The 16,814-nt window shown below is 34.6% G+C and overlaps 2 protein-coding genes across 2 annotated transcripts; one reads left to right on the forward strand and one right to left on the reverse strand.

Moving 5' to 3' along the window:
• The first annotated feature begins 2,989 nt into the window (after positions 1-2,989).
• LOC122317515 (alkaline/neutral invertase A, mitochondrial) lies at positions 2,990-6,626 on the forward strand. Its single transcript, XM_043134642.1, has 6 exons — positions 2,990-4,162; positions 4,390-4,555; positions 4,826-5,037; positions 5,213-5,706; positions 5,783-5,831; positions 5,950-6,626. The coding sequence occupies exons 1-6, from the start codon at positions 3,374-3,376 to the stop codon at positions 6,274-6,276; spliced, it is 2,037 nt and encodes a 678-aa protein (XP_042990576.1). The 5' UTR covers positions 2,990-3,373; the 3' UTR covers positions 6,277-6,626.
• A 92-nt stretch (positions 6,627-6,718) lies between these two features.
• LOC122317522 (gibberellin 2-beta-dioxygenase 2-like) lies at positions 6,719-10,224 on the reverse strand. The gene is made up of 3 exons (XM_043134652.1): positions 9,612-10,224; positions 7,900-8,260; positions 6,719-7,228 (listed from the first exon to the last, which is right to left on the reverse strand). Exons 1-3 carry the CDS (start codon positions 9,989-9,991, stop codon positions 6,950-6,952), a joined length of 1,020 nt encoding a protein of 339 aa, XP_042990586.1. The 5' UTR covers positions 9,992-10,224; the 3' UTR covers positions 6,719-6,949.
• Between the last annotated feature and the right edge of the window lie 6,590 nt (positions 10,225-16,814).

Genomic DNA, 16,814 nt, shown 5'->3' on the forward strand with positions numbered 1-16,814 from the left:
GTGAGTAATTATATAGGGTCGGCTATTATGTTGTTATAGCTGGTCGTGCCGTTTAGGCCATTTTTTTTAAAATATTTTTTTCATATTTTTTAATATATTTAATTTTTTTAAAAAAGTACATATCAATATATTTAAAATTACTTTCTTAATTATTAAGTAAAAAAAAAATATTTTGACCGAGTAGTATACTTGAGCGATACCACCTAAACGACATAGTAGATTTATAAAATCAAAAAATATATACAGCAGCCTCACACTGTTTCATACTATTAAAAAATATAAATTTACTATTTTACCCTCTTCTATTTTACACTGATGTGTTAAGTGTGAGACTGCTGTGTAGCAGTGCTTTTATAACATTATTTATCCAACATTGTACAAATTAAAAGAATTAATTGAATACTGTAAACCTTGACCCACCCATTTACTCCAAATTATTTTATATTATAGTAGTGATCATCAAATTAACAGCTTATTTCGTCCCTTGAATTGATCAACTCATGTTTAACGTACAATAATATTATTATAATAACACCCCACACTCACGCGGGTCAAGCCCGCATTAATTTTAATCTATTTCAAGTTAAATGACTTAGTGGCATCTGACGAGTGTCATGACTCATTTCGTTCAGCACGATTCCTCCAAAATATATTTGGTCAATATTAGGTATTTTATTTTAATTTTATAATATTTCTTTTTTGAAAAGATATACATAATTATTTTACACTCCCGAACTATATATTAAAGTAGTCAATTCGTTTTTTGTCACTTGTTGATAACTTGTACCCTACCCTGGATTATGATCTATCTAATTGTCAAGATTGTACAATATTTTAATAATTTTGATGGTTTGTTTTTATAAATTAAATAAAAAAAGTGGTACTTAATTTGACATGCATATTTAAATTAATTAAGAAAACTGGATTTTATTTAAGTTATCTAAATAAAGCAGACAGTTGTGGAAATATCTGATCTGAATTGCTATCTAAAAAGAAAGGTCACGATCTCCATTGTTCATTGTGGTGGATATCGAACAAGAATGTGGCTAACCATACCAGGCTGACTTCTTTTATCAGATCCGGTTTGTCTGGAATGGGCCATCTCCTATGGTGTGTCATTGGATGAACTCATTTGTTTCTCATCTCTCCCCATGGCCCATGTTCTCCCCGTCCAAACAGAATGTCAGAGTTTCACGAGATGGGTTTTGTAAAGTTGAAATTACCCACGTAGTCACAACCCAATCTAGCAAGCTACTTGGGCTTAGTTAGTATTCACAACCCAATACAGCCTGCTACGTGGGCTTAGTTAGTAGTCACAACCCAATCTAGCCTGCTATTTAGTAGAGTTCTCTTCATCGTCTTTGCGCCCTAGCAGACCCTTTTTTACACCCAACCCAAAATCCTAGCTTGGTTTTCGACAGGCTGCCCGTAATACAATTATATCACATATATATTTTATGGAAAAATATAGTTGCAAGTATAATTATTTACTAATCTATGCATCAATATGATGTGATTGATCAAAAAGTAAATTTTATTACAAACAATGTTAATTTAAATTTTAACTATGAATGAATCAGTATTGGTACACAGATTAGTACGCGACTGTGTTTGTATATAGCAAAACTCATATTTCATAGAATTTTCTTTGCTCATTAGATTGGTGGTATGAGAATTTCTCAGCTCAGAGAATATTTCAAAATTATAGTTGATCATTTTAATTTATCTTGGTATTTATTTTTATTATGTGCAATCATCTGTACAAGTCTCGTGTATACAAGTTTTGTGCAGATTTAAAAAAAAAAAAAATTAATTCCTACCAAGCGAAAATATTTTAAAAAACCAGCTTTTTAATGCATTTTTTTAAAATAAAAGTCATGTAGAAATATTGTATATGACTTCTACTTAATATTACTCATTTGCTGTTAGGATATTTGGAGTGTCTCAAAATTTTGTGTATAGTAGTGAAATTGTCTGAATGAAAATATTTCATTGAGTTTTGAGAAAGAGGAAAAAAATTTGAATAAAAATATTATAAAATTAAAAATTATTTGAATATAATTTTTTAATCTATTTTAAAGTTTTTAAAAGTTATATTGATTTTTGAATTTGGATAATAATTAGATAATGATTAGATAAAAAAATTAAAAAATTAAAAATATATTTTATATTTAAATAATATTTAAAAATAAAATTATGAAATGTTTTTGAAAATTCTTTTACCTATTCAAACATGTCCAAAATCTATATTTACACATTTGCAGTCAACGGAGTACGCTGCATGTGACTTTTCTATATGAAGTTTCTATTTTTATTTTTTTTGTTTGGCTAAACAACAAAAACTAAAATGTAAAGTAATCCTTCGACGACGTGTCGGGCTTATCTGCTTGGGAGACAAAATCATACCGTGGTGCACGCCTCTTTCGTGCGAGATACAGAGACACGCACGTAACCTCCACTGCTATACGGAATACATACACGATACATCCCGTTCCACACGTACGTGCGATTGCGAATACGACCCAAAAAAATCCCGTTTCGCAAATATCCCGAAATTTCTAACTTTCCTATAGATATCCGTAGCCGTCCACAAAAAGCGAGCTGAAATTATTAAAAAATAAAAACTAAATAATAGTCGTTGATATTTTTATCCGTGTAAAGTCCCTCACACAACTAATCAAAGGTCTCCACGTGTTAAATACAACGATACGCTTTAGAAAAAAAACATTTATTGGGACCACCCAACTTGTGAAAAGTTTTGCGCTTTCTTGAATTTCGCACATTTTTTCAGTTTTTTAGACTAGACAGTCAGGTCTCGGTCTAGGACCCACATCGGCAAGTCCGATCCGGTTCTACGTTAACAAAAACCGGCGTGACGAGTATACCCTCCAGTAGTTTATTCTACATTTGATACAACAAGATAAAAAGGTGCCTTGCACGTGCACGGATAGGAATGTAAAATCAGATGCCATTCGAATTCAACTTTCAATGTTTCCAACCACCACGAACTTTCCCTTTCCTAAGCTTATAAAATTCCCCTTTGGGCTTGCGTTTTCATTTCTACCATTCTCATTCAAACCCCAACGTCTTCCCCAACTGTAAGTTAATCACTGTTACGAAAATTTCTTTTCCATTTCCAGTTCCCATTCCCTTCTCTGATTTATATTGTGTTAATTTATAAAGAAAATTCTTTTCTTTTTCTTTTTCTATATTTAACCTCTGTTATTCAGCTTTTCTTGATTAACAGAGCCGTACATATTTTACATTCAGTGAAATTGTAGCTTAATCTGTGCTGAAAACAATATAATTTTTCAAATTTGGGTTGTGGCTTCAATTTTAGGGGGAAAGTACAATATTTATACAGATATTAAGAATGAACACCGGCAGTTGTATTGGAATTTCCACTATGAAACCTTATTGTAGAGTATTACTAATTGGCTACAAAAGGTCGTCCATGTTTGGGTTTTCACCTGAAAAATCCAATCATGTGGTAACCGATAATTTGCTGAAATTCCATGGTCGTCGATCTCGCCGTTGTAAATCTCAGATTGTAGGATATATACCGGTAATTGATTCGAATAGGAGAGCTTTTAGTGTTTCCAATTCGAATTTGGGTCAGTCTAGGGTTTTTGGCACAAGTTGCCATGTTAATCAAAGTAAAGGTCGTGGTGGTGGTAGGGGTAGGGGTGTTTTAGTAATTCCCTTTGTAGCATCAGACTTTAGGAACCATTCCACCTCGGTCGAAACCCATGTTAATGAAAAGAACTTTGAGAGGATTTACATTCAGGGTGGGCTGAATGTGAAGCCTCTGGTGATCGAGAAGATCGAGACAGGTCATGATGTTGTTAAAGAAGAAGAGTCTCGGGTTGAATTTAATGGGCCAAGTGTAAATATCGATAATCTGAAGGGTTTGAATGAGAAAAAGGTTGAGAGAAAAGTGTCTGATATCGAGGAAGAGGCATGGAGCTTGCTTCGAAATTCAGTTGTAAGTTACTGTGGAAATCCAGTGGGGACCGTTGCAGCTAACGATCCAAGTGACAACCAGCCACTGAATTATGATCAGGTCTTTATTCGTGATTTTGTCCCGTCAGCACTTGCCTTCTTGCTCAATGGAGAAGGAGAGATTGTGAAGAATTTTCTTCTTCACACATTGCAATTGCAGGTAGTCCATTGTCTTAATTGCCTTTTCTATTTCTTCTATTATGTGTTTTTGCTTGCAAGAGAAGTTGATAGAATTTAATTTAAATATAATGGTGTAAGAAAGCGTATTTAAGAGATTTTTAATGCATCTTTTTGGCACATTGGATTGTAGTATGTGATCTATTAAGTAGTATTGATACCAGATTAATGTTCCATTTCTTATTGCATATTTTTTTCCTTGGTTATTAGAGCTGGGAGAAGACCGTGGACTGCTACAGTCCTGGGCAAGGGTTGATGCCAGCAAGCTTTAAAGTTAGAACTGTTCCTCTTGATGGAAGCAATGAAGCATTTGAGGATGTTTTAGATCCTGATTTTGGTGAATCAGCCATTGGTCGAGTTGCCCCTGTTGATTCGGGTAAGAAGATAATGGTTATGGTCACTGAAACAATGGTTAAGAACTTATTTTCCATGTAATGCCACTGCATGGGCTTTAGCCATCATTGCTTGTTTGTTGAATATCTTGCTTTTATTTATTTATTTATCTTGCCTGAAACTGTAATTTTTTGAACACTTTGTGACTTAACATATCTCATGCATGCTTAAATGGGTTGCGTATGGTCAGTTCGACAAAAATCGAAGCACAAGGATATCGAATTTTGAAGAATATGTTTGTTACTTTTTACAGGGTTGTGGTGGATTATATTGTTGAGAGCTTATGGGAAGATCACAGGAGACTATGCATTGCAAGAACGAGTTGACGTCCAGACAGGCATAAGATTAGTCCTCAATCTGTGCTTGACTGATGGGTTTGACATGTTTCCTTCTCTGTTAGTGACTGATGGCTCCTGCATGATCGATAGACGGATGGGTATTCATGGACACCCTCTTGAAATACAAGTAAGTTCAGAGTGTTGCTATTCTAAAATGTAAATCCTGTGCTTGGTATACATTAGATTCTGCCTAAAGTTTTGTGGTTTATAACGTTTCCAATTCCCATTCATATCCTTAGTATCATTTCGCACTTGTCCACATCTTAGGTTTTACTGTTTGCTTAACAAATGTTAAAATCCAGGCATTATTCTACTCAGCTCTACGCTGTTCTCGTGAGATGCTTATTGTCAATGATGGAACCAAGAATCTGGTGGCTGCTATCAATAATCGACTCAGTGCACTCTCCTTTCATATCAGAGAGTATTATTGGGTGGATATTCAGAAGATCAATGAGATTTACCGTTACAAGACAGAGGAATACTCCACAGATGCCATCAACAAGTTCAATATTTATCCTGATCAAATTCCTTCTTGGCTAGTAGATTGGATCCCCGATAAAGGTGGCTATCTCATTGGCAATCTGCAACCTGCTCATATGGATTTTAGGTTTTTTACACTTGGAAATATTTGGGCCATCGTTTCGTCTTTAGGTAGTCCACAACAGAATTATGGTATTCTGAGTTTGATTGAGGACAAATGGGAAGATCTTGTGGGTCAGATGCCTCTTAAAATTTGTTATCCTGCTTTGGAGAATGAGGAATGGAGAATAATCACTGGAAGTGACCCAAAGAATACGTGAGGCTCTATAAGTTGTTTGTTATTTTCCTATTGTCTCCCTTTTAAGCAAGTCTGACTCTGTGTTTGCTTGCAGCCCCTGGTCATATCATAATGGTGGATCTTGGCCAACACTGCTATGGCAGGTGAGTTGATTGCTGTCTAATTTAATCTGTTTAACCAGGCCTTGCTTTAAAAGCTAATCTTCAGTACTTACTGGCCATATCGTAATCATCCAACTTGGTAAATATCGTATATTTTCAGTTCACACTGGCCTGCATTAAGATGGGGAGGCCAGAATTAGCACAGAAGGCAGTTGCTTTGGCTGAGAAGAGGCTTTCAGTGGATCAGTGGCCTGAATACTATGACACACGCAGTGGGAGATTCATAGGAAAGCAATCCCGGCATTTCCAGACATGGACAATTGCCGGTTTCCTAACCTCAAAGATGCTTCTGGAGAACCCAGCGAAGGCATCCTTGTTGTTCTGGGAGGAAGATTATGAGCTCCTTGAAACTTGTGTTTGTGCGCTTAGCAAAACTGGTCGAAAGAAGTGTTCACGTGTGGCTGCAAGATCTCAGATTTTTGTCTAAGGGAGAAGCGAGCTCTTGAATAACACTCTGTAGTATTTACTGGCACACTAGTGAGTGCTGCTGATCAATAAAGCCGCAGTAGAGCGCCCTCTGGAGTCTGACTTCATTTAATATCAGACTCTGAAACTGTACGTCTCAGCACTAAGCTTATGGTGTTGCACTTTTATTTTCCAACATTAGACAATACCCTAAAATTGTCCCATTATTTGAATCTGGGATAATCCAAGTTCGATGGCTCTGTTTTTTTAGAGCCTCTTAACCTAATTGTATTGATTCTACAGCTGGAACAATAGCTTGTATGAATCAAATGGATTTGGGACTATACTATTCTTTACTGTGACTTAGCTGTACCATCCTTCCTTCGCTTACACATTTGAGTATTTGTTTCGTTTTATGGCATCGATGGATCCGTCCATAGATGTTAGATGCAAAGCATACAAAATTTGGATAATGACAAGGGCATTCACTATTAAATGCCTTTTTAATAACCGGAATTTTACTAATTCAAACATTTTTCCCATTCTAAATTCTAACATCCATCTCTACGCAAAAAGCTATGGGAATGCTTGTATATACTCTCTAAACCCCCTGGTTCCCTCATGGCCCTGCTCAAAAAAAGAAAAAATGAAAACCCAAAAGAACCCCCTTTCGTTATTCCAAAGCAGGACTGCATTCAGGAAGCAACTCCAGGAGCAGCAGCATCTGAGCATGTTCTGAAAAGGTCGAGACGTCTATCCCCGAGGCGTAGAGTGTAAACTGCTTTCTTGTATTCGGCCCAAGTGAAAGGCCTGTAGAGAGACAGCCTGTTTGTGTTGGGGGCGAGCATTTCTGGAGGTGCAGTTATCAATGCTTGGAGGGGTGGACCCCCAAAGTAGGCCATTGATATTCTCGATTTGCATGAGTTTGTTAGTGCCCTGTGTCGCACGCTTACAAATCTTCCATTTGTCATTGCCTTCAAAAACATACCAACAAATATTTCACAATCAATTCTCAATTCTTTCCTAATTACTTATACATATTATAAATACATCGATTATATAAACGCACGTTTGAATTGTTGGGTTCAATTATAATATTCTAACGTTTTATACCATTGTTTTATAATATTTATCTTTGGAGTACGTTCGTACCACTCGTGAGCATGAAAAAAAAACATCGATCATAGAAAATATTTTTCTTCGTCAAGGGGATTGTCTTTGACTCTTTGGTACAGAAAGAGCTGATTAATCGCAACAACGAGATCAAGAATGGAACAGAATAGTCAATATGATACTCCTCCGTGTACGTACACATCCATATGAATATATATGACATGCAAATATATATGTATAAATTTCTTCTATCGTGAACAGTCGTACGCATCATAAATGGCAGAGAAGGCTGCCCAATTAACCAAGTAGTTTTTCAGTTCTACTTGATCTCAAACCTAGATAAGCATTCCATTCCCCTACTCCGGTGGAAAACTGATATGCGGGTCCCCACTTACCATCACATCAATGGCTGCATTGAAAACTTTGCAGTGATTCCCTAAATTCATTTTCAGTCAGTTCCTGTCAGCCTATCTTCTAAGAATTGTTATGATTACCATGAGAAATGAGAGAAATAGAAAGAGAGAAGACCAACCTGTAACATGTCGCCCACATTAGCACAGAAGGCAGTGGGGTCAGGAGGGACAGGGATCCAAACTCCATCCTCTATAGAAATTTGCAGACCACTCACATCGTTGGATCTAAGGAGTGTCAAGATCTGAGGGTCTGAATGCTCTCCAAATCCCACCTTAATTCGATCATAGGAGGAGGGTGAGGTGTCCCAATCCAGTTGCAGAGGGGGATAGTGATTGAGCCTAAGTATAGAGTCACTATCAACGTCCCTGATCAGCCTACTGAAGACTGAGGTGTCTGGGACCAACAGGCCCTCTGCCATCAGATCCAAAATCTCACATGCCAGCCCCCGAACTGCTTCAATGTACCCACTCGCGGCAGAGCTGTCATTAGGAAAGAAACGCATGCAGTCATAATCACACATCAGATGCCAGCACTGGCACCGGTACCTGTGGTTTAAACTCACACTGGTACTAACTCTGATTGACTAATGCTTATGCCAATGCTTTTGCCATTTCAGTGACAGTTAAAACCAAAGTTTTGCATTGCTTTCTTATCTATTTTTGGGGTCATTTTAACTTTGTGTAGATTGATCTTTGATTTGATTACACCTTCCTGATGCGTCTGATCTGACTTGTCCTTCTGATAGTACTTTTGTACGACCTGACCCCTACTATTTTATTTTAATTTCGCATTTTATATTCACTTCGACAATGAAAGCTGTCCCCAAGGCCAAGCTGGGACATTGCTGGGAGGAGGGCCGTGACTCTGCATGCTATCCACGCGTTCTAGGAGAAGTGCATATCCGTATCGCACAGTCCCATGTGACTTTGGGTGGATGTGTGTATATATTTTATGCTTTAGAAAAGAAGTACTCACGTGTATTATAATTCATGACGGTTGAATCTTTTCCTTCTAATTTATTAGGTTGTTCTTCCATTTCTTATCGAATTTCGTCTTGTGAACACAATTGCACATATATGTCGATCGCCATGATTTTAACCAAACAAAAAAATCAAAACATCCGTAGGATGCCTTCTCAAAATGTTAGAAACAATTTATACCCTAACCTAAACGCGTTATTGGAGACTTACTTCCCTTTATTCTATGACACAACAACCAACATTCTAAACAACCCCAAAATCTTAAAATCCATACAGAAATTTAATAATAATTGCTTTTTAGAATCATTCACTAAAAGTGCCATACATAGGGTAAACGAGCTTTGTTTTATAAAACTTAGGGGGTTAGGACACTACTCTAATTATGCTCTTATAGATACGAAGTATATGTCAAAATTCATCCCATATACGCTAATATAATTTCCATTTAACAAAATAAAAATTAAAAATTAAAAAAAAAAAAAAAAAACACAACAAAACAAAACAAAACAAGAAAACTACAAGTATATATACACCATCTTACTTCATAAAAGGTAACTGAAATCAATGAGGCGCTTGGAATGCCGGGAAAAGCAAAGAAAAACATGCTGGACATGCTTTATTTTTGTTACCCATTTTGTCACTACTCTAACCGCCATGCATAAATTACTATTCACTAACTGATGAAACCTACATGTACTTATGAACAGCTTGCATAAAGCAATTGATCAAAACCAAACATAGAGAGGAAAAGAAATGAAAAATTAACCATGCAACCACATAAATGCGTGAAACGATGGCAAAATAATCGAAGTTACTATGTTTGTTTATATATAATTGTGTTGATAAGTACCTGAATTTCGATGGGTCATTGGAGACGGTTCTGGATCTTTCAGCGAGCGAGAGAGGATTAGTATGAAGTGTAAGATATTCAACCTCTCCCTTATCTCCGTGCAAGCCTATGTTCTTGCAGCCATAGCCTAATGGATTAGCCGGCCCCGCCCGCTGTTTTTCAGAATCCGGTAGCGCAAAAAAGCTAAGTCCCTCGTGTTCCATGTTCGCTATAATGTCTTCGGGAACGCCATGGTTGATAACCTTAAAGAAACCATAATCTTCGCAGGCCTTAACGATGAGCTTTGAGACCACTGATCTCTCTGCCGAAAAGTCGATTATAGGAAGCTCTACGTCCCGAAGTTTTTCACTGCTAAGTAGTTTTGGCGACGCTACCACCATTCTGAGTCCCAATATATATAGAGCACAACGAGCAAAAGATGAGAAGGAAATAATAAAAATCCAAAAAGAAGAGCAAGTTCGTGTCTGTGATGAGTTGGTAACAGAACAGTTGAGAGAGAGAGAGAGAGAGAGAGAGAGAGTGGAGAGTATGAAGGAGAAGAAAGAAGCTAAGAAGGTAATGGAGTCTTGGAGAAGTGAAAATGGGATATTTATTGACAGAGGGAGGAGGGGGTGAAGGGGGTGAATCCTTAAGCTTTGGAACTACGAAGTACTGGCCCCCCCCCCCCCCCCCCCCCCCCCCAATGAGGTCACACTCTCAGCTACTGTCGTAAGGAAACATCAGATTTTCTTTTATTTTTTAAATAAAAGAAAATAAAAGAACAGGATAGACCCATGATTCCTTGAGCTATATGCATGTACTGATCTATGGCCAAATGTTTCAAACTTCAAGCTGGAAAGGAAAAACACTTGCCCAACATTCTTTCAAATCATGTGAAATGCTAGCTAGGTCTATGAATATATTCTGTTTGGACACTCTGAAAAATCTCAGTGTAACTAATTTTAATATTCTTAAAGAAAAATTTTATGTGTAATTATTTTTGTGCATTCTTTTGTGCACTCCAGTGATATGATTGGTTAGATATTAAAAAAAAAATTAATCTAACCAATCATATTAATAAAGTGTATAAAAAATACGTAAAAATGACTATATGTAGCATTACTTATTCTTAAATTAGCCTCGATTACTTTGAGTGCCTGAAAACTCATTATTCATATGAATATCTTAAAACTATCATTTTCCTACCTAGTAGCTGTGATATTTATATTGATTGCCGAAAGATATCCGGTGAATTAAGGAATCTTTAGACTTTTATTGTAGTGTAAAGTACAATGGCTAAATCCCTGTCGCACAAGAAGGTTGACTAACGTCTCTCATTTTACTTTGACTTGCCATTAATTTCCTTCCCTCTCTCTCCTTTAATTACCTTTTTTTTAATAAATAATATTCTTTTTTCCGACCTTTATTACAACTTTTTTGACTTTGACTTTTCTTAATTACCGCCCTGTCTGCTTTTATTCCATCCTTGCCGCGCAAGTAAAGCCCAACCACCCTCTCCTCGCGTCTCTTGCTTTTAATTCTATTTATTGCTATCTCCGAGTAATAACTTACTCCCCACTTGTTTTCAAATATGGTATCAAAATCTCTTGTATATGCAAATTCTTTTTTGAGTTTTATTATATAGAAGTAAATTTGTATATCAATTTATATATTAATATTATTATTTTTATATTTAAAATTTAAATTAATATAATTTTTATTAATATTTAATTTTTTGACCAATCATATTAGATGAGAACAAATATTAATATACAGAATCGCTTATAACTAAATTTTTTTTTTCTCTCTCCATATAAATATACGAGGGTCTGCCATTATGTTTCTATGAATGATTAATTTATTACAAATTATCAAATAAGTGTTATCTATTTAAAACGATTATTATTATTATTTTATTTTTTGTCAAACGAATACTTTAGTAGAAGAAGATTAATATAGGCCGGTGGACTGATTTAAAAAGACGGTAATTTCTTTTGATAATTTGAGAAGATAACATATTTTAAGATGCTAGAATTTTAAAGAAAACTTCATCATAAAAACTCAATTTTAAGTGAGTAATGTACTCGTTATTCTCTCATCATTTCATAATAAGGTATCAGATAATTGTAGATTATTTATTATATTTTATTTATAAATTTATTATTTGATATTATCATATTATGAGACGATAAAATAATGATAAAAAATAAAATAATAAATATATTTTTTTCCAAATTATTTAGCTTACTCTCGAGACCAAATGTTGAAAAAAGTAGATGGATGTTGTACATAGTTACCAACCTTCCGGGCTTTGCTACATACAGTCGGGAAATGCAGTCGGCGTACAGTCGGCTGTACGGAATGAATAAAAAAAAATTATAAAAAAATTATTTTATATTCAAAAGGACCTACATGAATTATAAAAAGTTATAAAAATAATTTTTTTTTTTATATAAATCTCGTATTAATTTTTTTTTTATAACCGACTACATGCCGATTACATTTTCTAACTGCACAAATCATTTCTGTAAAGCCCAACAAGTGTTTTACCAGCCCTAGCTATCGGCTTACGGTGATAGTACAATCGCCCAATTAAAATCCCGTTCATTGTACATGTCGACATGATGATCTCGTGAGTGCCAACTGCCAAGTGCTGATATTTCATCTTTCGAGTACAGCACCGCCGCCCACGTGTTGGCTCTGGCCACAATCTTCAAGCTTTATTGGGTGCCCCCCATATCTGAAGATTCCAACTACTTCACAACTCGATCTTCCGAGCCCCCCCCCCCCCCCCATGTCAATTGATCAAAGCACAAGTCAAGATTTGGATGACCTAATTTCCAAGTTTTAATTTTCTTTTTTAATATCTGTCCCGTCCTTAACAGTGTCAAAGATTACACGTACCATTTGGTGCCAGTTCTAGGGCTCCATCCATATACGCATGTTCATTTCGCATGCACGCATGTAATTATTGGTTCTATTCTTTTGTCTAGGCCTTTTTTTTATAAAAAAAAAAATTGTGAAAAAGTTAATCTTATTGTAATAAAATGATTTTTTACAATAAGATCTATTTTTTTTTTACATGCACGGAATTTATAATATATTTTAAACTTGCATTATATGTCATTATTATTTCAAAATTCCAGTTTGAATTTGCTCTGGTTGAGAAAGATAGATGTCTCATGAAAATCATTTCCATTCAGATCACGTTTCCAACATTATTAATACATATTCAAGAACAACATCATGCTAAAAACTGATCGGAGAAAGATAAGGTGTATGTGGAGCGCATGAGTACGGCGAGGAGCACCTAGTTTTGGATATTAAAAAGTCGGTTCTTGACACTGCTCATGAGCAGAAAATTATTAAATTAAAGTTGCGTCGTTGACTCGAAATGAAGAGAGGTTTGCATTCGCATGCATTGCACAGCGCGCGCGCACACGCCCCGATGACGGAGGCCGACTAATTAATTAAAAATGGAAATAGTATTAATGGCTATTTCTAAGCTGCTTCTTTCATTCCAATCGACTCCTCTAGTCAAGTCTTAAAAACCACACAACATTAATAACTATTACTAGCAGTAAATTGATGTGGATGTGTTTCTGGCGGTGGGTTAATTTCTTTTAAATAATTATAATTTATGACTTGTCTAGTATTATTTTATTTTATTTTTTTAAAAATATATATATATATATATATATATTTTCTTATCAATATCATACGGTAGCACAGGAAAAATTGTCCTCCGAAAGGGAGGGAAGCCCAAGTCTCTCTCAGCACCAACGTCATGATAATTTGATAATTCAATGGTAGCATCAATCAATACTGTAATTAAATTGATTATATATATATATGTGTGTGTGTGTGTGTTAGTTTTTCAGAACACAAAGTCCAACCCAATAACATCAATACATCGACGTACAGAGATGCTTGCAATTTTATAATAATGATAGGTACACAATAATTGGGAGGCCCAACGTCCTATACATGTCTATATGTCTTCCATGACAATTATTCATATATGTATATATAATGCATGTTAATAGCTAAGTATCAATAAACTATTGAATTATATTAATTTTAACATCTCTGAAGACTGAAGAAACATGTTCATGTTTTTACGAGCACGTACACATGATGCTACTACAACTAGAAATGCGACGGAAATTGCTTAATTACTTTGAAGATGTAACAAACCACCTCGACACCATGTCCTACAGTTCTCTCTCTCTCTCTCTCTCTCTCTCTCTCTCTCTCTCTCTCTCTCTCTCTCTCTCTCTCTCTCTCTCTCTCTATATATATATATATATATATATATATTTACACACACACACACACTCAAAGATCAAATTCTACTAATTTAATGTAGTATATATTTAAAGGGCAAACGAATAAACATGCACGCCCACACACACAAAGATAACAACCCATTGACAGGCATACTTAATTTCTACCAAAAAAAGAAAAAGAAAAATTACCCAATTAAGTCTAACTCTAATATGATTTAGGAGGATTATGTTTTCCATAGTAATCCACTAGCTAGGGTTTTCACCACCGATGGATGAAGGTAATCCAATGTTCATGCATGGATGATCACTGCCATATATATATATATATATATATATATATATATATATGTATGATATTGTGGTCAGTTAAGCTTTCACTTCAAACCTTGCATTACTCTTGTTTATTGCTAGCTAGCTAGCTAGGTCACAGTTGGGTTTCTCGATTGGATTCTAAGTGGGGCATTATAACTCTGATTATATTACTCGGGATCAAGATGATGATGATCATCATGAAAAATGTTTATTTATTTGCAAGCAAGCAAGGTGGCCAACAAGTTTCCATCCGCGGACGACGTACGTACTCTTGATCATATATAGAACTACTTATATTAATTTCTTACTACAAAAATATGGGGTTTCGTGATTTAGGGGCTAATAATAAGATCTTGTAAGAGGAGTAGTACTGAAGTTTAATACGATTCCACATCTCTATCTGAATATATAATTCGAATTAAAATGACATCATTACTTGTATTAATTAGCAAAAAGATATGACATTAGAGCACGAGGCTTCACATACTATATTCGATATGATGTATCAAACGATCTAATCGGATCTAATCGTAACACAAACTAAATCAATTATATGCGCACGTATGCATATATTAAGAAATTGCATGGCAGTACTTGATGAATATATTAAATATTGGTAAATAGCGCCAATAAATAATAATTGAAAAGGAAGAGTACTGCGTAGTAGGAGCGAGCACGTTGGTTCTCTATTATTAGTGTAGGTATATGGTCGAGGAGGGCCAAAAATAAGGCAACTCGGATCTCTCGCATTATATATATATAGCTATAGCCTTATGGCAGCAAACAATCACATGATTCATAATTCATGTCAATCTGCATGATCGGGTTGACACTGATTTAGCATAGCCTAAAAGGAAACTATGTCCTATCATATCTAGTTTCGGTTGGCTGTTTTTCATTTTCGGGGGTCCATCACTACGTATGCTAGCTTAAATTTATATATATATATATATATGTATATATATTATTGTCTATTATAATCTGGTTGGTGTTAGCTAGTTGCATTTATGACGTACGTACACAAAATAGTTCAAGAAAATTAGCATATATGTTAAAAAAAAAAGAAGCATAGTTTAATTTATTTTATGCACTTTATAAATTTGATTATATTTTCTGTGACTAGTTTTTTGTTTTCACGTACGCAATTGACTTTCACAAAATCAGACCTACTACGTTTCATTTGAGAGCTCTATCTTATAACTATATATAAATATAAATATGTATTATATTATATATATATATATATATATATTTATCTCACCCTGCATGTCGGAGTACAATTAAACGTAATCTTTTGTCCATATTACTTTTGGAAAGATGCTTATCAATTTGCATGTTCACTGTTTAAAGAGGGCCGGGGTCTTCTTCTTCTTTTTTTCTTTTTCTTTATTTCTTTATTTATTACTTTTTTTTATTTTTTTTCTGAACTACAGCATGAGATCAGATTTGTGGGAGATAGCATCTAGCCCTCCCTGGCCTCCCAAAACGAAAAGGAAATTATTGTCCGAAACATAGGTCCAACAAAGCTCCGAAGTAACCTAGATATATATTTACTCGTAAAAACAATATATATATATATATTAGTGGAAAATTAAAATTATTCGTCACGAGAAATGCTACTTTTCATCTCTATATTACACACAAATATACTATTTATCATTTTTGTCATTTTATTTAAATAAACATATTTACATATCAATATATGCGTGTTTAAATAGAATGACAAAAATGACAAATTAATCACATATTGGTGTGTTGTATGTGATGATAAGTAAAGCTTTTTAGACATCTCTATCATTATCACCATCATCATTATCATCATCATCCCCCTAGAGCCTAGACCCATATAAGCGATGTGCACTAATAAATATTATTTGTGCATGTGTAATATATCCAGATACATGCCTTTGCCATGGAAATACCTATATATATAGAACCAATGGTATATGTACTCTTATCAGTTGCTTAAATGTAATATATTATATATGATCTATATTGAAGCCTCTCATAATTAAGGAAATTTAGGGTTGACTACTGCATATATGGGTTGTGTTTGCAAGTCATGATCTCGCATTAACGAATCCTGGAAAATGAGTGGTTAGATTAACGCAAATTATTGAATGCACGCAAATTATTTATGTTGTCGGTTGTTGACATTTGGAGAGTTTTCTGACCTGTATATATTAAAATGTATACAATTAGTCTAATTAATCAACTACCGATCAAACATATAGATGATTGTTACATCCACAAAATGATTATGTAAAAGTCATTCCACAAATTGAAGTGCATGTATGTAATCCGTCATATCTGTTTTACAAACTATATCAATCTATATCAGTTTATGAGATTATTTTTATGTAATCTATTTGTGACTAGAGTATTTATTTTATAAATACATTTTTAGAGTGTATGTTTGAGACATTTTACCCACATTTAAAAAAAAAGAAAAAAAGAAAATTGAATTCTACCCTTAATATTAAAATGATTGGAATGGAGTGTGTTACTAAAAGTCATCCTATTTTCTGCAAGTCTTTTTTTATTTTTTGATGATTTGTACGTGGAGCGTCTGTATATATATCATGTTCGGGATGGGAAAGGGTTGCAATAAACTCAAATAAAG

The sequence above is a fragment of the Carya illinoinensis genome, chromosome 1 (assembly GCF_018687715.1).
Source record: "Carya illinoinensis cultivar Pawnee chromosome 1, C.illinoinensisPawnee_v1, whole genome shotgun sequence".
NCBI lineage: Eukaryota > Viridiplantae > Streptophyta > Magnoliopsida > Fagales > Juglandaceae > Carya > Carya illinoinensis.

Coding starts and splice junctions, on each gene's coding strand:
- LOC122317522 (XM_043134652.1), bottom strand. CDS start 9,991: ATGGTGGTAGCGTCGCCAAAACTACTTAGCAGTGAAAAACTTCGGGAC. Junction 8,261..9,611: donor AATGACCCATCGAAATTCAG/GTACTTATCAAC, acceptor TCCTAATGACAG/CTCTGCCGCGAGTGGGTACA. Junction 7,229..7,899: donor ATGTGGGCGACATGTTACAG/GTTGGTCTTCTC, acceptor ATGTTTTTGAAG/GCAATGACAAATGGAAGATT.
- LOC122317515 (XM_043134642.1), top strand. CDS start 3,374: ATGAACACCGGCAGTTGTATTGGAATTTCCACTATGAAACCTTATTGT. Junction 4,556..4,825: donor AGTTGCCCCTGTTGATTCGG/GTAAGAAGATAA, acceptor TACTTTTTACAG/GGTTGTGGTGGATTATATTG. Junction 5,038..5,212: donor GACACCCTCTTGAAATACAA/GTAAGTTCAGAG, acceptor GTTAAAATCCAG/GCATTATTCTACTCAGCTCT.